The sequence below is a fragment of the Oncorhynchus nerka genome, linkage group LG7 (genome assembly GCF_034236695.1).
Source record: "Oncorhynchus nerka isolate Pitt River linkage group LG7, Oner_Uvic_2.0, whole genome shotgun sequence".
In the NCBI taxonomy this organism is placed as follows: Eukaryota; Metazoa; Chordata; class Actinopteri; order Salmoniformes; family Salmonidae; genus Oncorhynchus; species Oncorhynchus nerka.
In genome coordinates, this window is record NC_088402.1 from 30581502 (window position 1) to 30604577 (window position 23076).

The window sequence follows — 23076 nt, forward strand, 5'->3', positions numbered from 1 at the left end:
CTGCTGACCTGTTGTGCTGTGATGGTATTACCCACTGGGCACAGACGTCAATTACATTTCATTGAAGTTGTGTCAAAGCAATGTTGATTCAACCAGTGTGTGCCCAGTGGGTAGTGACCACGGAGAAGTCTCCAAACCTTCCTCTTCTCCTCATATTCCTCCTGCTGTTCCCTTCCACCCACCACAGGCATCTGGAGTAGCCTCCCTCCCACACCTCTGCTCCTCAGAAAAACACATGAAAGCTCTACTGTACCTGCAGCTGTTTCTGTTGAGGTATACCTTAGGTATTGTAATTTGCATATATGCATATGAATTAGGCACGACACATCTGGATGGTTTTGTTATGCTTCAATGTAAAATGGTAATTATTATGATACGATTCTCCACTCACACAAAAGTTGTGTTTAATTTGTTTGTAGAGAAAAACAAGTGTTTGGATATGATGTTGTGGCTGTAATACAAAGCAACCACATGGCTGCGCTGTAGACCTGTATTTGACCACTTGATTGGTGGCGCAAAGTGAATAAGGGTTCTTTTTGAATTCTTTGCCCCCTACGTCAGCTATTGCAGCTCAAATTGCCAGTGTGTTTCGCATGGAGGGGGCACTCGCTTCAGGAAGGAAATCAGCCATCAATGGGATCGAGCAGACAACTTTGTTACAGTCCCGCCGGAGTCACTCATTACAAGGATTTCTGATAACGCGAGCTGGACTAAAACGTTAAAATGTATACCGGAGTGTTTCTACTGATGCTGGTCGTCGGGCTCTACGCTGATACTATGGACCAAGGGCCAACAGGTAAAGAAAACAACGTTTTTGTTTCTTGGGAGTCAAGCATTGCGCTGCTGCGCACCTGGGAAAGGACAGTTGGCTGGGCTGTCCGTGTCATTTGTGGCCACTGGGCACATTATTATACGCTAATAAACATGTCGCCAAATAACGGGAAATTTCGAGTGCTATTAATCGAATTTGTTTTTATTCTTTTAAATATTGTGAAAGGTGAAAATAGCTGTTCTCATAATTTGGTCGGACGGTCGCGTCTTATTTCTGAACAGAACTTCCAAGAAAGTAGCATTGTTTTAGTTTTTGGAAATAACCTACTAGAATATCCAAGAATAACTGTTTTCAATCATTTCAAGTCTGTGACTTGTCGAAATATGCTACGTAGTGTTTTTGAGGCTATGCGAATATTAGCAATGTTGAATAAGCTGTTGTCTGTTCTTCACAGGTTGCAGTGTAACAATATATTTTTTACCGGTGGCACGTGCAGTGAAGAAGTGTAGGAAAGTGATGGCATACCAGGCAGTAACCTCATATTTATCATTTCTCAGGTTGGAATGGTTTCAGTCTCAAGTTATTCTGACATGCAGGATAGAAAAATAAAGTACAAAATATAACATTTTTTTTGTCATAATAATGAAGGTATTCTGACCAATCAATTAAATTGGAATATAAATGCTGTTGGAATATAAATGCTGTAATCGGATGTTTGGGATTAAGCTACATCAAAGAGCTGAGCATGTTTCTGTTAATGGTCAATTCGAATAACAGTCATCAAGCCCGAACCTGCTGATAAAAATAAATAAACCCCACGTTCCTTTATGGGCTGTGATTTGATTGATGGAAGCAAACTCTATTATTTAGCTCTGTCATACACATACACACAGTTTTCATTCTAATATCAAGTTCTACAGTTTGCACTCAATATTGTGAGTGTTCATTTCCTGTAAACAAATTCGTTTTTTTTATCCAGGGCACATACCATGGTACAACAATGCTTTTTTTCAGTTTCACTGTCATGATACCTAATACATTGTCAATGTGTGTTTATAATCCTGCGGGAGACAGCTCTGGGAGGCTTACAGCAGTGGTTGTGTGTGAGCTATCTGTATTATTTTCATTGTGGAATACACAGTAATTTTAGTTCCCAAGAAAGAATGTATTGAAAGGAAAAATCCCCTCTGGTGCCATTCCAGCTCAGCTAAACCTGAGTATTAGCAGTGAAAGTGTTTATTAGCAAGGCAGGGGTGTGGCCATGTGTAGATTCACTTTACATGACATAGTACTAAGACCATGTAATAGTGTGTCTTTATACTAAAATAGTGGATTTGAAACCCAGACCCCTGTGGGAGTTGTATGTTATAAATACTCTCCTACAGACAAGCCAAGCAGAACTTTTACTAGTTACTGTTATAGTATACTACATGTAACTGGGTGAATGCATTATCACTCCCTCCATAGCAGTGTTTCCCTAGATTTCTTCCCAGGTGGCTTCCAAAGAAACATCCTGGCACCAAAACTGTCAATAAAAACAGCCTCCGAGAAGAAGGGTTGGAGCATAGACTTGATCACATAACCTCACCCAACAACATTGCAAACTGAACCCCATTATTCTCTGTAGGCTGTAGCTGTACAGTAGGTGAAGCTGCCTGCCGCAGTGATCTGTTTATAGTAGATGTATACCTTACTGCTGAGGCAGTCTGTGTCTGATTGCGCTAACACGGCACGGGTCTGTTGCTCCAGGCTTTTCTTCTTGCTTTTCCAATATCTGGTTGAGCCTGAGCAAATCAAATTGTATTGTCACATACACGTGTTTATCAGATGTTATTGTTGGTGTAGCGAAATGCTTGTGTTTCCAGCTCCAAAAGTGCCGTAATATCTAACAACACACACAATCTAAAGTAAAGGAATGAAATTAAGAATATATCAATATTTGGACGAGCAGAGCGGCATAGACTAATGTACAGTAGAATAGTATAGAATACAGTATATCCGAGGCCTCCCGGGTGGCGCAGTGGTTAAGGGCGCTGTACTGCAGCGCCAGCTGTGCCATCAGAGTCCCTGGGTTCGCGCCCAGGCTCTGTCGTAACCGGCCGCGACCGGGAGGTTGGCACAATTGGCCTAGCGTTGCCCGGGTTAGGGAGGGCTTGGTTGGTAGGGGTGTCCTTGTCTCATCGCGCACCAGCGACTCCTGTGGCGGGCTGGGCGCAGTGTGCGCTAGCCAAGGTGGCCAGGTGCACGGTGTTTCCTCCGGCGCATTGGTGCGGCTGGCTTCCGGGTTGGATGCGCACTGCTTCCGGGTTGGAAGCAGTGCGGCTTGGTTGGGTTGTGTATCGGAGGACGCATGACTTTCAACCTTCATCTCTCCCGAGCCCGTACGGGAGTTGTAGCGATGAGACAAGATAGTAGCTACTACAACAATTGGATACCACGAAAAAGGGGTAAAATTAAAAATAAAAAAAATAAAAAAGTACAGTATATCCATATGCGATGAGTAATGTAAAATTATTAAAGTGGCCAGTGATTTTAAGTCTAGGAAGCAGCCTCTAATGTGCTAGTGATGGCTATTTAACAGTCTGATGGCCTTGAGATTAGGGATGCACGATATATCAGTGAACATATGGCAGGGTAACCTAGGGGTTAGAGCGTTGGACTAGTAACCGAAAGGTTGCACGTTCAAATCCCCGAGCTGACAAGGTACAAATCTGGCGTTCTGCCCCTGAACAGGCAGTTAACCCACTGTTCCTAGGCCGTCATTGAAAATAAGAATTTGTTCTTTAACTGACTTGCCTAAAGGTACAATTTAAATTAAATATCAGAATTGAGCTAAAAATGCCAACATCGGTATCAGCTGATGTCTATTTTAACACCCGATGTGCAAAACCGATGTCAAAGCTGACGTTCATACCTATATAATGAAGGTACATGATGTAATGACGGCACGTAAAATGTTGCGCTATGCGGGCAACACAGCATTCCTAAACTAGCCCACAATGTCTGCTGTGTGGATCCAGCAGTCAACAAGTCAAGCAGTCATTTGAAAGAGTAACACAATTTCAGCGAGACAACTCAAAGGGGAAATACATTAAAGCCAAGATAATGGAATTCATTGCCGTTGACAATCAACCGTTCTCTGTCGTGGGTGATGTTGGCTTTCTCTGACTGGTCGAGCACCGGTTAACACTACTACTACTGTGACATCGGGTGCTGTAGGTGTCCTGGAGGGCAGGTAGTTTGCCCCCGGTGATGGGGAGACCGGGGGTTGCGGGCGTTACAGTTGCCATACCAGGCAGTGATACAGTCCGACAGGATGCTCTCAATTGTGCATCTGTATACGTTTGTGAGGGTTTTAGGTGCCAAGACAAATTTCTTCAACCTCCGGACTTTGAAGAGGTGCTGTTGTGCCTTCTTCACCACACTGTCTGTGTGGGTGGACCATTTCAGAGTGTCAGTGATGCGTACGCAGAGGAACTTGAAGCTTTCCACCTTCTCCACTGCAGTCCCGTCGATGTGGATAGGGAAGGTGCTCCCTCTGCTGTTTCCTGAAGTCCAAGATCAGTTCCTTTGTTTTGTTGACGTTGGGTGAGAGGATATTTTCCTAGCACCACACTTCCAGGGCCCTCACCTCCTCCCGTAGGCTGTCTCGTCATTGTTGGTAATCAGGCCTACTACTATTGTGTCGTCTGCATTCTTGATGATTCAGTTGGAGGCGTGCATTGCCACGCAGCCATGGGTGAACAGGGAGTATAGGAGCAGGGCTTTCTTTCCCTGTAGTTGCTTGGTGCACCCTCTGAGTGCTACCTGATTGAGTAGATTTGCTGGGGTAAAAGCACTCCTTGTCAGATCACTGCATAGCAGCACCTGTTAGTGTGTGTGTGTGTGTCTCTCTCTGTGTATTTGTTTGGCCCGGAGGAGTTAGGGTAGTAGAGACGGTAGTTTAATCTGGTAGGCCCCTATGTCTCCGACTCTCTCAGTACTGACATGCAGCCAGTGTGAAACACCCCATGATTGGTGGTGTAGAGGTTGAACTTGGGATGGCAGACCACATGGGAACACACTATCATGGGAGAAGATGGTCGCCAGGCTGGGGGTTATACTAAGGTCAAGAGAGGGGATAGGAGGGTCTTCTTGTTCTTATTGGCAAAGGTGGGCGCCAGGCTGAGGGTTGTACTAAGGACGAGGGGCTATGGAAGTGCTGGCCGTGCTGTGTGCAGTGGTTTGGATCGGTCAGATTTTTAATCATACAGAAAATGGTTTAACACACACAAAGCTCTCTCTGGGGAACAAAGGTTGGAAAGGAGAAAATTGGATCACAAACACAGAGAGAAGAGTGATGGAAGTTGGTTCCTTCTTCTTTGTTTGTTTGATGTTTTCAGGCCACTGATATGTGAAATAGGACTTCTCTCTTACTAAAAGTAGTTTGAGGATTTTCTTTTGCTGATCTGTGCTCTTCCTTCCATCTCTATGAAGGCTTTAATCTGTCTAGCTCTAACACCCCTTCGCTTGACTACAGAGAGAGAGGTCACTTTTTATTGTCTTTTTTATTTGACAGCTTTAATGGACAGACATCTTTAGGCATGGACTGCCTTCTTCCATCATCTAGGGTGACTACATTTAATGTACCCAAATACGGGACAAAGGCATGATTTTGTGGGACAGTGTAGCCTACATGAATCTTTTTTTGGGGCTGCTCTGAACAAGCTTCCGCTGCTCTGAACAAGCTAATTGAAGCGAGCCTATAGGCTACTCCTTTGGCTCATGCTAAATTTGGTCATGCAGAAACAAGAGCCCAATGTGTGTCTGTTTTAGGAAAATCTGGGAATACATGGCCAAGGAAACATTTCTGGCTGGTCTCAGGGAATGTGAAAACTTTAGGAAGTGAGACTTTGATAACAGGGTTGAGTGATGTAGCAGCAAATATGTTGAATTAGCAACAAATGAGCATGACGAGCCTCACAAATTTGGCAAAATCACCTTGTATCTTTTCAGTTTAATAACCTTATATATATTTCCAATCGGCTATTTATTAACTTTTGTAGCTCTCCAAGTTTTGGCTGGAATTTAGACCAAAAGGATTTTACAAATGTGATTGGTTGATGATATGACATTGGCCTACATATCGCCTTGCGCTACGCAGAATATCAGATGTTAACAACGATTGGAGAAGTGTTTTAACATCACCAGTACCACATCCTTATATCCTTATATATATGTATATGTATATATATATACTTTGTCAAAAGAGCAATGTGACTGCAAACCGAGATCTGTATATAATGACGAGATGTTCATGTCTCCACCCTAACAATGGAAGTCATTGTCCCAAAGGAGGGAGGGCAAGCGAAAAGCTTAGGTCTAAGATAAACCCATAGAAACACATTGAGCTTATCTTGGACAGATTTCGGCCAGTGTAACTTCTTGCTTCGCCTCTTCCTCTCCACTGCAAAAGAGACAAGTTTAAATGCCTGACTGAAATATGGAACAAATCTACATTTTTAGTAAATTAGTGGGTTAGAATTTTTTAAATAAAATGCGGGACATGATTGTTTGGTTGCAGGACAAAGGGTCAAAATGTGGGACCCTACCCTCACCTCAAACCGATGGGTCAACACACCCTGGAAGAAACGGTGTCACCATGAATCAGCCAGGCAGGTAGATAGAATGACTCACCAAAGCATTCCCTATTACTTACACACACACACACACACACACACACACACACACACACACACACACACACACACACACACACACACACACACACACACACACACAGTTTAATTGCCACAATTCTTGGCACCTCAACTAGTTAGGTATTTATTAGGTTCGTCATTCAGCTTGCAGTCCAATGTATTTATTGGCAAAGCCGCAGCTGTGGCTTTTTGCAGCCAGCTTGAGTGTTCAACATGAATTTTAAGTTGTTTGGAATTTGCATTTAATCACCAGAGTTGAGGACCTTTGGTGGCCTATGCAGGTCCATCAGTTCAGCTGGAAATAGGACTTGGCAAAGCTCTACTGCCTTTTGAATAGGACTTCTGTGAGTCACTCAAATATATATATATATATTTTTTCTTTCTCTTTTTATCTAAAAGTGATTTCCTCTTATCGTTCCCAGTCGGGGCTGGGTCGCGGCAGTGGGGATGTTTGGCAGAGAAATCTATTTTCTCATAGGGAGCTGAGCTGATTGGTAGGATGCAGGAAGTGTGAGGCGGACAAGAGGAAGAGAAGGAGAGAGAGATGGAGTAATGCTGTGTTGTTCCTGACAGACATTAATGTCCAAGCCTCCCAGTTAAATACCATGCTTCTCTATAGTCCCTTAAAGCAGCTCAGTCTGTTAGTAAATGGCACTTTCACTGACTGCGTGTGCGTGTGATTGTGCGTGTGCGTGTGCTCTCACATGATGTTCTGTTATGTCTGTCTGTCCAGAAGAGAACTTGAATCAGATCTTTAATGTAAAAGTCAGCAATAAAACACTGACTGGCAGGGACGCTCACTGTGAGTGTGTGTGTGAGTCTTTCTGTGTGTGTGTTTGAAAAATAGAAACAAAGTGTATGTGAGTGTCAGAGAGAGATCGATAGAGTGTGTGTGTGTGTGTGTGTGTGTGTGTGTGGTGCAGACCTGACAGCTTTGTGTGCTCACTTTCAGAAGTATCCTTTAGAGTATGAGCTTTTAGCAGACAGGAAGACAGCCAGGCAGCAGTTCAGCTAGTCAGTGACTGGGAGGCCTTTCGTTCCAGGAGGTGGTTGTCAGTTAGACCTGTCGTCATGGCGTCACGGTGCCTTGTCTCTGACGCTGATCGCCCACGACCGCTCCCCGCTACCGTGTCACAGCAGCAGCGTGTCCACCTGCCATCGCCATAACACCCATCACCGCCACACTCCCTGAATGGAGCCGACAGCATTCCACGATCGCTCGACGCCCCCGACCTGCAGGGGCCCATGGGAACAGGAAGTGGGGAGTTCTCTCCTCTCAGCTCTCCTCATCTGTCACTTTGCTTCTCCAGGTGGGAGCTAGCTAACCATTAATGTGTTGCTGAGTCCCTGAACGCCACTGTGTTAGACAGATGGCTGTGTGCCAACAGGCCCAACACTACACAACACTACTGCTCAGATTCCTTAATGTGTTTAGACATTCTGGTTAAGAGGCGCTTACGTAATACAAGAAATACTTAGAATCTGTAATACACTTTTTTTGAACCTTTTATTTAACTAGGCAAATCAGTTCAAATAAATTCTTATTTGCAAAGACGGCCTACCCCGGACAACGCTGTGCACCGCCCTATGGGACTCCCAATCACGGCCGGATATGATACAGCCTGGATATGAACCAGGGACTGTAGTGATGCCTCTTGCGCTGAGATGCAGTGCCTTAGGCCACTGCGCCACTTAGTGATTCAGATTTTCTTGGTCTTCAGTTATTAGTTTCTGTGACGTCTGTCATCAGTCAAACAACTGATGGAAAGAGCAGATTTCAAGTTTCTAGAGTGGATGTTTCTCTTTAGATCGATATTTGAATGTTTTGTGGATGAGGACGAGGGCAGTGTAGATTAAAAGTTCTCAGCAGGATGGTGGTTGAAGCAGCTAATAAATTCAGTGTGTCTGTGACAAATCAACTGTTCTAAAAGCGGTTGGTTATCCCTCTCTTTGAAAAGTTGGCATCTGTGACAGATATGCAGAGAGAACGCTGAGCTGTGTGCTGTGTCCCAACTTGGATTGGCGGGGCTCCAGCTGCTGCCGTGGCAACAGAGGAACTCGGAACTCAGAGAGAGCTGCCTCAAAGTGTTCCGACTTGTGAACTATAGGATGATGCTAGAGAAGACTCTGTTGTCACTCTGTGCTTTTCAACAGGACTTAGTGTCAGGAAAGCACACGTGCAAATGACTGTGAGCCTCCCTCTTCCTGCCACTCTCTCCCTCTTTTTCTCTCTCTCCCTTTTCTCTCTCGCTCTCTATTTTTCTCTATTTCTCCCTCTTTTTTATTTCTCATTTGAATTTTTCAAACTGTCCAATTAGCTCATATCTAATGTGAGTGATGCTTCAAAAGCAACTAATTAAGCACCTGGTCCTAGTGAGAATAACCGTATTAGTGTAAATATATGACTATGTGGTGGGCTATGTCCCAAATAGCACCCTATTCCATATATAGTGCACTACTTTAGACCAGGGCATATTAGAAATAGGGGGCCATTTTGAACACACACGTTGTTATGTCTCTAATTACGAGCCTGCCAAGTGTCACATTTATCCAACAAACCAAATTCATAAGAACTAAGTAATTGAAATTCCACATCGGTCCAAATCATTCATATTCTTTATGGGTTTTGTTAAGGATCATTTGCTGAGATTGATGGAGCTGGAATCATTGCCAATATGATTAGAAGGAGAACTATCGAGCTACACTGCAGAAGGGTGAGAGAGTTGTATTGTCTTGTTTATCTGGAGTGGCTGTGGTGGTGTAGTCGCAGTGGGATGCTATCTGAGAGGAGATACACTGCAGAAGGGTGAGAGAGTTGTATTGTCTTGTTTATCTGGAGTGGCTGTGGTGGTGTAGTCGCAGTGGGATGCTATCTGAGAGGAGATACACTGAGTGCACAAAACATTAGGAACACCGGCTCTTTCCATGATAGACTGACCAGGTGAATCCAGGTGAAAGCTATGATCCCTTATTGATGTCACTTAAATCCACTTCAATCAGTGTAGATGAAGGGGAGGAGACAGGTTAAAGAAGGATTTAAGCCTTGAGACAATCGAGACATGGATTGTGTCTGTGTGCTATTCAGAGGGTGAATGGGTAAAACAAAATATTTAAGTGCCTTTGAGTGGGGTATAGTAGTAGGTGCCAGGCACACCAGTTTGAGTGTGTCAAGAACTGCAACGCTGTGGGGATTTTCATGGTCAACAGTTTCCTGTGTGTATCACGAATGGTCCATCACCTGAAGGACATTCAGCCACCTGTGGGAAGCATTGGAGTCAACATGGGCCAACCTTTCGACACCTTGTAGAGTCCATGCCCCGATAAATTGAGGCTGTTTCGAGGACAAAAGGGGTTGAAACTCAATAATAGGAAGGTGTTCCTAGTATTTTGTACACTGTGTATACACCGCAGACAACAACTCTGCAGTGATGTCTGTCCATTAAGTGTCAGTAGCTCTGATGTGATATGATCTCTGTCCATTTAGCATCTCCCAGAACTGTCACCTGGTCTGGTTACGTCTGTCGGATGCCACTCGCGTCGCTATCGCTACAGACATGCATGAATAGGTCTTATGAATATTCCTCGCCTCACCTCCAACTAAAGGTACAGTCGGAAGTTTACACACACCCAGGCTGGAGTCATTAAAGCTTGTTTTTCAACCACCACTCCACAAATTTCTTGTTTAACAAACTATAGTTTTGGCAAGTCGTTTAGGACATCTACTTTGTGCATGACATAAGTAATTTTTCCAACAATTGTTGACAGACACATTGAATTATAAGTGAAATAATCACAATTCCAGTGGGTCAGAAGTTTACATACATTAAGTTGACTGTGCCTTTAAACAGCTTGGAAAATTCCCAAAAATGATATCATGGCTTTAGAATCTTCTGATAGGCTAATTGACATCATTTGAGTCAATTGGAGCTGTACCTGTGGATGTATTTCAAGGCCTACCTTCAAACTCAGTGCCTCTTTGCTTGACATCATGGGAAAATCAAAAGAAATCAGCCAAGACTGCAGAAAAAAATTGTAGACCTCCACAAGTCTGGTTCATCCTTGGGAGCAATTTCCAAACGCCTGAAGGTACCACGTTCATCTGTACAAACAATAGTTCGTAAGTATAAACACCATGGGACGTTCTGTCTCCTAGAGATGAACATACTTTGGTGCGAAAAGGGCAAATCAATCCCAGAACAACAGAAAAGGACCTTGTGAAGATGCCCGAGGAAACAGGTACAAAAGTATCTATATCAACAGTAAAACGAGTCCTTTATCGACATAACCTGAAAGGCCACTCAGCAAGGAAGAAGCCACTGCTCCAAAACCGCCATAATAAAGCCAGACTACAGTTTGCAACTGCACATGGGGACAAAGATCGTACTTTTTGGAGAAATGTCCTCTGGTCTGATGAAACAAAACTAGAATTGTTTGGCAATAATATCCAATGTTATGTTTGGAGGAAAAAGGGGGAGGCTTGCAAGCCGAAGAACAGCATCCCAACCGTGAAACACGAGGGGGGCGGCATCATGTTGTGGGGGTGCTTTGCTCCAGGAGGGACTGGTGCACTTCACAAAATAGATGGCATCATGAGGAGCGAAAATTATGTGGATATATTGAAGCAACATCTCAAGACATCAGCCAGGAAAATTCACCCAATTTATTGTGGGAAGCTTGTGGAAGGCTACCTGAAACATTTGACCCAAGTTAAACAATTTAAAGGCAATGCTACCAAATACTAATTGAGTGTATGTAAACTTCTGACCCACTGGGAATGTGATGAAAGAAATAAAAGCTGAAATAAATCATTCTCTCTTCAATTATTCTGACATTCCACATTCTAAAAATAAAGTGGTGATCCTAGCTGACATAAGAATTTTTACTAGGATTAAATGTCAAACTGAGTTTATATGTTTTTGGCTAAACATCTGACTTCAACTGTCTTTAATTTCTGTAGCTTAGCCAAGTATCTCTAATGACTGTTCCCTAGCCATTGAACTTGTGTTCAAGTGGGCCCTGACCTGACCTGCCTACCAGTCTGATGGATGACGATTGAAGTTGATGCTGTCGTTGACAGCGACAAAAAAGAACGGAGGAGAAAAATAAACTGTTGGGTCGGTCAATTTTCTGCTGTGTGCAGCTGTAACCATGGTAACTGGATCAGCAACTAGTCCCCAGGTCAAAGTTTACACGCATGATGCGTTCTGGCAGCACTGTCAAAGCGTCAGCAAATGTCTTTTAAGATGGAGATGACAATTGGACCAAACTCGAACAAAAACATCCCTCGCGAGTCACTACTTTCCGAGTCTTTCCAATAGCTTTGGGGTAAAGAGGGCCACAAGAAGCAATTTCTTATAGTTTTTCTCCCCAGTTCTTGCTCCTCTGTCTCCCTATCTTACTCCTCTCCCTCCCTCCTCTATCTGCATTTATTTACCTTCTTTTTCTATCCCTTCCTTTCCCTCTCCCACCATATTAAAAACAGAATCCCTGTTGTAATAAATGTAGGCTGTTAAGTGCAAATGCACTTGTGCTGGGAGCTGTACTACTGACTTTATACTAGACTCTTAATGATAACAGCCTCAGTTATAGCATGACCTTAAAAAGCCCCCCTCGATGATAAGGAACGAGCCCTAGGGGAGGGTTTGGTCCCCTAGCTGCTGTAGGAGATATTAAAGTTTACAAAATACTCGTTTCGAGTTATCAAACCTCTGGGCTTTGGAGTGTACCTGTGCAGCGCTTCAGAGAGGTATTAAAAGTTTGGAGTGGAAAACTTGAGATGTTGTGAACCTGCCATTGCCAATCAGTGGGCCCTTTATATTACACACACACACACACACACACACACACACACACACACAGAGCTCACAAGGGCACTGTGGATTGTGTGAAGGAGATTCCCTGTGATCAGTATGGATGCCTCTGCAGCTAGGTGTATCTGTGTGTGCTCAGCAGCGTGAAACAGCAACAGCTGTGTGGCTGCTTGTTGCCACAGGATGTTTCACTGGAGGGCTACTCTCTCCCTCGCCAGCCCACCCTCTCTCTCTATCTCTCCCTCAACATTTAAACCACTTTTGTTATTGGGCCACACCTTGTCACACATTTCCCGCCCTCCTTCCATGGTGCCTGGTGTTCAGTGCAGAGGTAGAGGGGATACACCTTGGCAGTAAGCTAGAGGATATAGGGGCTGTAATGTTGGCAGATGTGGTGGTGCAGGACAGGTAGCACCTGTTACACCAGCTGGTCCTGACCCTCCTCTGTTCTCCTCCCAACATGGTCCTAATGTAGCATCATCATCAGTAGCTTGTGCAGTTCTCTACCCAACACTGCAGGGCATCAAGCACATTCACCTCTGGAACACCACTTGCACAATCGAATAGAACTTGATTTGCTCTCAGTAGAGAATTTGTCTTGCACATGGTTTTGGTGGTTATGTAAGTATAGTTTTCGGGGATTAATGTAGTCCTGGACTAGGGCAAGGAGCCTGGATATCATCTCCTACATGTCATTGAATCCAAACCCAGGATGACTGGTAGTTTGTCATCCAAGCCCACGATGACTGAGGTTGCATACCAAATGGCACCCTAATCCTTATATCCCTCAAATTCAACTCTGGACCTAGAATCCAGTTCCAATGAATTTTTTAATTGTTCCCCTCTAATCAGGGACTGATTTTAGTCCTGGGATACCAAGTGTGTGCAATTAATTATCAGGTAGAATAGAACCAGCAAGCTCCGGGCCTCGTAGCGTTAGAGTTGAATACCCCTGCCCTATATAGTGCACTACTTCTCAAAAGTAGTGCACTATGTAGGAAATAGGGTGCCATTTGGGATTGGCACTGAATAAGTGATTACCTGTTGACAGAATGTTGTTTTTATGAGATCTCTACTGGAGTGGACTGGAGTGAAGTGGGCAAGCATCATGCTGTGGATTTATATGTTAATGGATGCAGCAGTCCAGAATCAGTCATTGAATAAGCAGCTCTCAGAGACAGATATGAGGGTCAGCATTTGACATGTTGATAGGTAGAGGGAGAGGGGCAGAGAGTGAGAGAGAGGAAGCGAGGGAAAGTGAGAGAGAGATGCGGGTGATGGAGAAAGAAAGAGCGAGAGAGACAGAGGAAAGCGTGTAGAGGACAGGGAGTTGAGGCGTAGGGACTATTGATTACCACACTGCAAGCTGTCTGAAACAGAATCAGCTGGTGGTCTCGTTTCTATTTCTGGTCTTGATGCCTGGGGATTAAGTTAAGGGTTGGGAGCAGGGAGGCAGGGGGTGAGAGGAGTCCCCTGATCACTCCGTTATTATGCATGTCTGCCCTCGTGCCCTCATGCCCTCTAACGCTAATCCTACCGTGTCTGAGGAGACAGATGGTGTTGTGATCAGGGCACCAGGAGAGACCTATTTGGATATCTGAATGTCCCACGCATGTGCACACACACACGGCTGCCAGACACAGGGGATATGGCCATTGATAACCTGTCTCGTGGCTTAGACAATAACAGGTGTAGTGTTTTAGTTTTCCCTTGTGGCATTCTGCTGCAACAGAGAGGGACCTACTGTATGTTGTTTGTGAAGGAGCCTTACAAGAGACCTCTCCCTATACATTGACCTAGAAAAGTGCTGAGTCTGGCAGAAAGTGTGTGTGTGTGTGTGTGTGTGTGTGTGTGTGTGTGTGTGTGTGTGTTAATTATATCAGAAGAAGCAGACTGCCACACCAGTTGCTTGTTTCTTTTCTTTCTATTTCAGAAGAACATACTCATTGCCAGTGTTACTATATTAACTACATGAAGCAGAAAATTCATTTTCTTACAGTTGAACACACCAGAGGCTCTAGAGACTGTGTAGGCAAGCCCTCTATTAATTTACAGCCGGTCCTTCACTTGCATGGTTCATAAGAGATAAAGAGAGGATGTAGAGGAGGAGGGTGATACAGGTAGAGAGATGCTGTCTTGCCTTCTTCACCACGGTGTCCGTGTGGTTTGACCATTTCAGCTTCCCAGAGATGTGTACGCCAAGGATCTTGACATTTTTGACCGTCAATGAGGATGGTGGCGTGCCCAGCCTGGTTCCTTCTGAAGTCCACAATTGGCTCCTTTGTTTTTCTGACGTTGAGGGAATGGTTGTTTACCTGTCACCACACCATCAGAGTACCTACCTCCTCCCTGTAGGTCATCTGGTCGTTGTTGGTAATCAGGCCTACTACTGTCGTCACTGAACTTGATGATGGAGTTGGAACTCTGTAAGGCCACACAGTCGTGGGTATACAGGGAGTACAGGAGGGGATTAAGGACGAACCCTTGTGGGGCCCCCTATGTTGAGAATCAGTGTCGAGGAGGTAATGTTGTCGAGGAAGAGGTGTAGTCTATTGCCAGGGCTTTGCAGAGCTGTATCATTCTCCTTTTGTACGTTGCTCTTTATATTGTAAAGTTGAACACAATAGATACACAGTAAAAATTGATTCAACAGATATACATTGATTTGGCCGTTGAGATTTTGAGATTGAGATTTTGTGTCGCTGGCCTATGTTTTTAGATTTTTTTTTTACGAATTAATTTAAAGCTTAAATGTCTCGAGTCAATAAATATTCAACCCCATTGTTATGGCAAACATAAATAAGTTTGGCGATGTCATTTACAAAATAGCCCCATATACCACCACTGCGACCTGTATGCTCTCGTCAGCTGGCCCTCGCTACATATCGCTACATATTCGTCGCCAGACCCACTGGCTCCAGGTCATCTATAAGTCTTTGCTAGGTAAAACTCCGCCTTATCTCAGTTCACTGGTCACCATAACAACACCCACCCGTAGCACGCGCTCCAGCAGCTATATCTCACTGGTCATCCCCAAAGCCAACACCTACTTTGGCTGCCTTTCCTTCCAGTTCACTGCTGCCAATGACTGGAACGAATTGCAAAAATGAAGTTGGAGACTTAATTCTCCCTCACTAACTTTAAGCATCAGCTATCTGAGCAGCTTACCGATCGCTGCAGCTGTACATGGTCCATCTGTAAATAGCCCATCCAATCTACCTACCTCATCCCCATATTGTTTTTATTTACTTTATTGCTATTTTCCACACCAGTATTTCTACTTGCACATCATTGTCTGCACATCTATCACTCCAGTGTTAATCTGCTAAATTGTAATTACTTCGCTACTATGGCCTATTGATTGCCTTACCTCCTCACGCCATTTGCACACACTGTATTTAGACTTTTTCTATTGTGTTATTACATTTGTTTATTCCATGTGTAACTCTGTGTTGTTGTTTGTATCGTACTACTTTGCTTTATCTTGGCCAGGTTGCAGTTGTAAATGAGAACTTGTTCTCAACTGGCCTGGCCTATCTGGTTAAATTAAGGTGAAAAAAATAAAATAAATAAAAACGCCCTGTGGGCTTTTCCATGTGTGTGTGTGTATGTATGTTCCCAGCCCCAGACAGAACAGCCATTTATAATCTTATGATGTGACTGAGGAAACTAGGTTATGTATTGTTTTCATATTTGATATTCATATTGTTTATGTATTGTTTCTTACCCCCCCATCCCTCCCTCCCTTCCGGTTGCCAGCTCCATCACTCACTTGCTTTTAATTAAACCTGTCAATCACACACAGCGAGAGAGAGAGAGAGAGAGAGAGAGAGAGAGAGAGAGAGACAAAGAGAGATTTCCCTTTCACAGCTCTGTGAAGGACTAAACCTGTCCTAATGGGGACATCCAAATCTCTATTGTTGAGACAGGACAATGAGAAGCAAAGTAGGGGGAGGGTTCGACAACGATTAATTAGAAGTGCAGATAAGGGTTACTGTCAGGAGTGACAGGTTTTCTCTCTCTCTCTCTTTCATCAGCGACAGGAACAGGGGTTGAGTAACAGACATAACCCTCTCAGACATATCAATCTGTGCATCCTTTTCCCACCCCTGTCCCTATATCCCTTTAGCCCGGGATGAGATGCCACCCCACAGCAGAGCCCATGTGTCGCTGGAGGTTGTTTAATTAAGAATCAGCTGGAGAGGGATTAAACACATCAAGCAGAGTGATCAGCAGAGAAGCGAAGAAAGGGACGAGAGGAGAGAGAGTGAATTAATGAGAAGACGAGAGGGTGGGAGGAAGAATTAGCAAGGGGAATTCATTAATGCAGGGTATTTTTTTCACCTCTACTGACCACCATGCCCTGTATGGGGTACTACCTACCTCCCTCCCTCCTACCCCCCCGCCCCTCCCTCCCTCCCTCCCCCTCCCACTCTCTCCATCTCCCCCTCCCCCTAAGGGCGTTTACGGTTTAGAGTAAATCCTTACCTCAGCTCTCTGCTGCCTAATTTACTTGATTTGTTTGTGTTTAATTGGGCCGGAGATTTGGATCCTCTCCCCTTCAGCACTGCTTACAGCCTAAACGTTGAAACTTGAAACCACAGCACCTCACTAAGATAGAATAGAATACAGTCTGGAACTAAAGTTACCACAGCACCTCATTAAGATAGAATAGAATACAGTCTGGAACTAAAGTTACCACAGCACCTCACTAAGATAAAATAGAAAACAGCCTGGAACTAAAGTTACCACCACAGCACCTCACTAAGATAGAATAGAATACAGCCTGGAACTAAAGTTACCACCACAGCACCTCACTAAGATAGAATAGAATAGAGTTTGGAACTAAAGTTACCACAGCACAGCACCTCACTAAGATAGAATGGAATACAGCCTGGAACTAAAGTTACCACCACAGCACCTCACTAAGATAGAATATAATACAGTCTGGAACTAAAGTTACCACAGCACAGCACCTCACTAATGTAGAATAGAATACAGCCTGGAACTAAAGTTACCACAGCACCTCACTAAGATAGAATAGAATTCAGCCTGGAACTAACGTTACCACAGCACCTCACTAAGATAGAATAGAATACAGCCTGGAACTAAAGTTACCACAGCACCTCACTAAGATAGAATAGAATACAGTCTGGATCTAAAGTTACCACAGCACCTCACTAAAATAGAATAGAATACAGCCTGGAACTACATTTACCACTCCACAGCACCTCACTAAGAGAGTTCCAGGCTGTATTATATTCTAAAGTTACCTTACCACAGCACCACACTAAGATAGAATAAACTACAGCCTGGAACTAAAGTTACCACTCCACAGCACCTCACTAAGAGAGTTCCAGGCTGTATTATATTCTAAAGTTACCTTACCACAGCACCACACTAAGATAGAATAAACTACAGCCTGGAACTAAAGTTACCACTCCACAGCACCTCACTAAGATAGAATAGACTACAGCCTGGAACTAAAGTTACCACTCCACAGCACCTCACTAAGAGAGTTCCAGGCTGTATTATATTCTAAAGTTACCTTACCACAGCACCACACTAAGATAGAATAAACTACAGCCTGGAACTAAAGTTACCACTCCACAGCACCTCACTAAGAGAGTTCCAGGCTGTATTATATTCTAAAGTTACCTTACCACAGCACCTCACTAAGATAGAATAAACTACAGCCTGGAACTAAAGTTACCACTCCACAGCACCTCACTAAGAGAGTTCCAGGCTGTATTATATTCTAAAGTTACCTTACCACAGCACCTCACTAAGATAGAATAAACTACAGCCTGGAACTAAAGTTACCACTCCACAGCACCTCACTAAGAGAGTTCCAGGCTGTATTATATTCTAAAGTTACCTTACCACAGCACCTCACTAAGAGAGTTCCAGGCTGTATTATATTCTAAAGTTACCTTACCACAGCACCTCACTAAGATAGAATAGATGAGAAAGTACAGCTCCCCTGCACTGCAGACTGGAGAATCCCCAAGTGGGAGCTGTGACACTGCAATGGTCCTCGTCACTGGTCCTCAGTGTGGAAGAACCCTGAGCCTGGAGTGGTCTCCTGCTGGGCTGGCAGCAGACACTAAAGGGGTCCGCATGCTTCCCAGCCGATACAATTTGGAAGAGTTTCTACATATATTATGATATTTTTATGTTTTTGTTCGTTTTTGGACCTCGGTGAGGGGTTTTTCTGCTGTTTGGGCACCATTTTTTTTCTGGAGGCAAGCCGAAGTCTACACCCCTTCGTCGCTGATTGGTCAACAGTAGGGATTCTTCAATGAGGTCTTTGTTGTCATTGTCACAACTCGTTTTCATGCAAATGTTTTCATTGAGAAATACTGCACCAAACATCTTTGTTAGATGTAATGTTGCGTGACAAAGATCTCCTCAGCTAAAACATCAGAATTAATGACATTTCTTGTTATCTTAGATTAATTCTGAAGTGTATACTGGCGACGGTGTCTCAAAAGGAACAAACAGTACTGTTTCTTTTTTTGTGTGTAGTTTTTCAAGCGAAGGTCTTTTTAAGGGAGTATGTGAGCACATTCATTCGGTTCGTGTAGCCAACTTTGACTAGCCGCCAGCCAAACTTCCGGGTTGGAGTGAGCCGGTCGCATCCGCGCTTCGGTCTGCAGGTTGTATAACTTTTTCATTACATTTCATTACATTTCATTATAGTACAACGGTCTGATTTGTCTAATCTTAGCAATTTCTTCTTAGCTAGCTACATAGTCGTCGTTGTATCAAAGATAATTGCGTAATTATCGTATTTCGTCGTCTCCTATCTGCCCAACACGTTCACCGTCTACCGTAGCACTGTAGTAACTATCACACTCAACTGAACGACTTGATTAGTGTAGTGTTAGCTAGCTACATAGTTGTCTTTGCTGTCTTCGTATCCAAGATAATTGTGTAGTTAGAGTGTGTAGTCTTAGAGTGATTATCTTAATTTACCGAGGTTAGCTAGCCAGCTATTTTGTCGTCCTTAACGTAGGAGACACTCCTAGCTAGCCAATAGCCAGCCAACGTCTACTGAATAGAACTTTCGCATTCCGGTCGCATTCCGCTTCGCTCCACCGGTAGTATCATATTTTCATTTCATTTCATTACAGTCCCAACGGTGTGATTTGTTTGATCGTAGCTAGCTACATAGCTAGCTACATAGCCGTCTTTGTTTCAAAGATAATTGTGTAGTCTAGAGCGATTTTCTAGGTTAGCTAGCCAGCTATTGTCGTTCTCCTAACGCAACGTAACGTAACCAACACTGCTAGCTAGCCAGCTAGCCCCCGAAAAGCAGCATTGTAGAAACTTCACACTCAACGGAACGACTTGATTAGGGTAGTGTCAACAACGCAGCTAGCCTACCTCAGCAGTACTGTATCATTTTAATCATTTTAGTCAATTAGATTCTTGCTACGTAAGCTTAACTTTCTGAACATTCGAGACGTGTAGTCCACTTGTCATTCAATCTCCTCTGCATTAGCGTAGCCTCTTCTCTAGCCTGTCAACTATGTGTCTGTCTATCCCTGTTCTCTCCTCTCTGCACAGACCATACAAACGCTCCACACCGCATGGCCGCGGCCACCTAATCTGGTGGTCCCAGCGCGCACGACCCACGTGGAGTTCCAGGTCTCCGGTAGCCTCTGGAACTGCCGATCTGCGGCCAACAAGGCAGAGTTCATCTCAGCCTATGCCTCCCTCCAGTCCCTCGACTTCTTGGCTCTGACGGAAACATGGATCACCACAGACAACACCGCTACTCCTACTGCTCTCTCTTCGTCCGCCCACGTGCTCTCGCACACCCCGAGAGCTTCTGGTCAGCGGGGTGGTGGCACCGGGATCCTCATCTCTCCCAAGTGGTCATTCTCTCTTTCTCCCTTACCCATCTGTCTATCGCCTCCTTTGAATTCCATGCTGTCACAGTTACCAGCCCTTTCAAGCTTAACATCCTTATCATTTATCGCCCTCCAGGTTCCCTCGGAGAGTTCATCAATGAGCTTGATGCCTTGATAAGCTCCTTTCCTGAGGACGGCTCACCTCTCACAGTTCTGGGCGACTTTAACCTCCCCACGTCTACCTTTGACTCATTCCTCTCTGCCTCCTTCTTTCCACTCCTCTCCTCTTTTGACCTCACCCTCTCACCTTCCCCCCCTACTCACAAGGCAGGCAATACGCTCGACCTCATCTTTACTAGATGCTGTTCCTCCACTAACCTCATTGCAACTCCCCTCCAAGTCTCCGACCACTACCTTGTATCCTTTTCCCTCTCGCTCTCATCTAACACTTCCCACACTGCCCCTACTCGGATGGTATCGCGCCGTCCCAACCTTCGCTCTCTCTCCCCCGCTACTCTCTCCTCTTCCATCCTATCATCTCTTCCCTCTGCTCAAACCTTCTCCAACCTATCTCCTGATTCTGCCTCCTCAACCCTCCTCTCCTCCCTTTCTGCATCCTTTGACTCTCTATGTCCCCTATCCTCCAGGCCGGCTCGGTCCTCCCCTCCCGCTCCGTGGCTCGACGACTCATTGCGAGCTCACAGAACAGGGCTCGGGCAGCCGAGCGGAAATGGAGGAAAACTCGCCTCCCTGCGGACCTGGCATCCTTTCACTCCCTCCTCTCTACATTTTCCTCCTCTGTCTCTGCTGCTAAAGCCACTTTCTACCACTCTAAATTCCAAGCATCTGCCTCTAACCCTAGGAAGCTCTTTGCCACCTTCTCCTCCCTCTTGAATCCTCCTCCCCCTCCCCCTCCTCCCTCTCTGCAGATGACTTCGTCAACCATTTTGAAAAGAAGGTCGACGACATCCGATCCTCGTTTGCTAAGTCAAACGACACCGCTGGTTCTGCTCACACTGCCCTACCCTGTGCTCTGACCTCTTTCTCCCCTCTCTCTCCAGATGACATCTCGCGTCTTGTGATGGCCGGCCGCCCAACAACCTGCCCGCTTGACCCTATCCCCTCCTCTCTTCTCCAGACCATCTCCGGTGACCTTCTCCCTTACCTCACCTCGCTCATCAACTCATCCCTGACCGCTGGCTACGTCCCTCCCGTCTTCAAGAGAGCGAGAGTTGCACCCCTTCTGAAAAAACCTACACTCGATCCCTCCGATGTCAACAACTACAGACCAGTATCCCTTCTTTCTTTTCTCTCCAAAACTCTTGAACGTGCCGTCCTTGGCCAGCTCTCCCGCTATCTCTCTCAGAATGACCTTCTTGATCCAAATCAGTCAGGTTTCAAGACTAGTCATTCAACTGAGACTGCTCTTCTCTGTATCACGGAGGCGCTCCGCACTGCTAAAGCTAACTCTCTCTCCTCTGCTCTCATCCTTCTAGACCTATCGGCTGCCTTCGATACTGTGAACCATCAGATCCTCCTCTCCACCCTCTCCGAGTTGGGCATCTCCGGCGCGGCCCACGCTTGGATTGCGTCCTACCTGACAGGTCGCTCCTACCAGGTGGCGTGGCGAGAATCCGTCTCCTCACCACGTGCTCTCACCACTGGTGTCCCCCAGGGCTCTGTTCTAGGCCCTCTCCTATTCTCGCTATACACCAAGTCACTTGGCTCTGTCATAACCTCACATGGTCTCTCCTATCATTGCTATGCAGACGACACACAATTAATCTTCTCCTTTCCCCCTTCTGACGACCAGGTGGCGAATCGCATCTCTGCATGTCTGGCAGACATATCAGTGTGGATGACGGATCATCACCTCAAGCTGAACCTCGGCAAGACGGAGCTGCTCTTCCTCCCGGGGAAGGACTGCCCGTTCCATGATCTCGCCATCACGGTTGACAACTCCATTGTGTCCTCGTCCCAGAGCGCTAAGAACCTTGGCGTGATCCTGGACAACACCCTGTCGTTCTCAAATAACATCAAGGCGGTGGCCCGTTCCTGTAGGTTCATGCTCTACAACATCCGCAGAGTACGACCCTGCCTCACACAGGAAGCGGCGCAGGTCCTAATCCAGGCACTTGTCATCTCCCGTCTGGATTACTGCAACTCGCTGTTGGCTGGGCTCCTGGCTGTGCCATTAAACCCCTACAACTCATCCAGAACGCCGCAGCCCGTCTGGTGTTCAACCTTCCCAAGTTCTCTCACGTCACCCCGCTCCTCCGCTCTCTCCACTGGCTTCCAGTTGAAGCTCGCATCCGCTACAAGACCATGGTGCTTGCCTACGGAGCTGTGAGGGGAACGGCACCTCAGTACCTCCAGGCTCTGATCAGGCCCTACACCCAAACAAGGGCACTGCGTTCATCCACCTCTGGCCTGCTCGCCTCCCTACCACTGAGGAAGTACAGTTCCCACTCAGCCCAGTCAAAACTGTTCGCTGCTCTGGCCCCCCAATGGTGGAACAAACTCCCTCACGACGCCAGGACAGCGGAGTCAATCACCACCTTCCGGAGACACCTGAAACCCCACCTCTTTAAGGAATACCTAGGATAGGATAAAGTAATCCTTCTCACCCCCCCCCCCTTAAAAGACCTAGATGCACTATTGTAAAGTGGCTGTTCCACTGGATGTCATAAGGTGAAAGCACCAATTTGTAAGTCGCGCTGGATAAGAGCGTCTGCTAAATGACTTAAATGTAAATGTAATGTAAATGTAAGCATGCTGATGCCTTAAGGGCACTGGGGTTGAGATAGAGATAGAGGCTGGGGTTCTGGAAAGGGTACATGGGGGAATGGGATGGACTACTGGGGCTGGTGTGGAGAAACCCTGATTCAGGAGTGACCTCCAGCTGAATTGTGGGTACAGGGAGGGGCTGGGACACT

At 45.4% G+C, this 23076-nt stretch overlaps 1 protein-coding gene across 9 annotated transcripts in view; it reads left to right on the plus strand.

Moving 5' to 3' along the window:
* Positions 1 to 604: 604 nt before the first annotated feature.
* The window catches only part of LOC115132127 (receptor-type tyrosine-protein phosphatase U-like), a 310999-nt gene continuing 288527 nt past the window's right edge, over positions 605 to 23076 (plus strand). For all 9 annotated transcript variants that reach the window (XM_065020406.1, XM_065020409.1, XM_065020410.1 and 6 more), the window contains exon 1: positions 605 to 796. In XM_065020406.1, coding sequence (XP_064876478.1) covers positions 724 to 796 — 73 coding nt within the window. In that variant the 5' untranslated portion in view covers positions 605 to 723. The remainder of the gene's footprint in view (positions 797 to 23076) is intronic.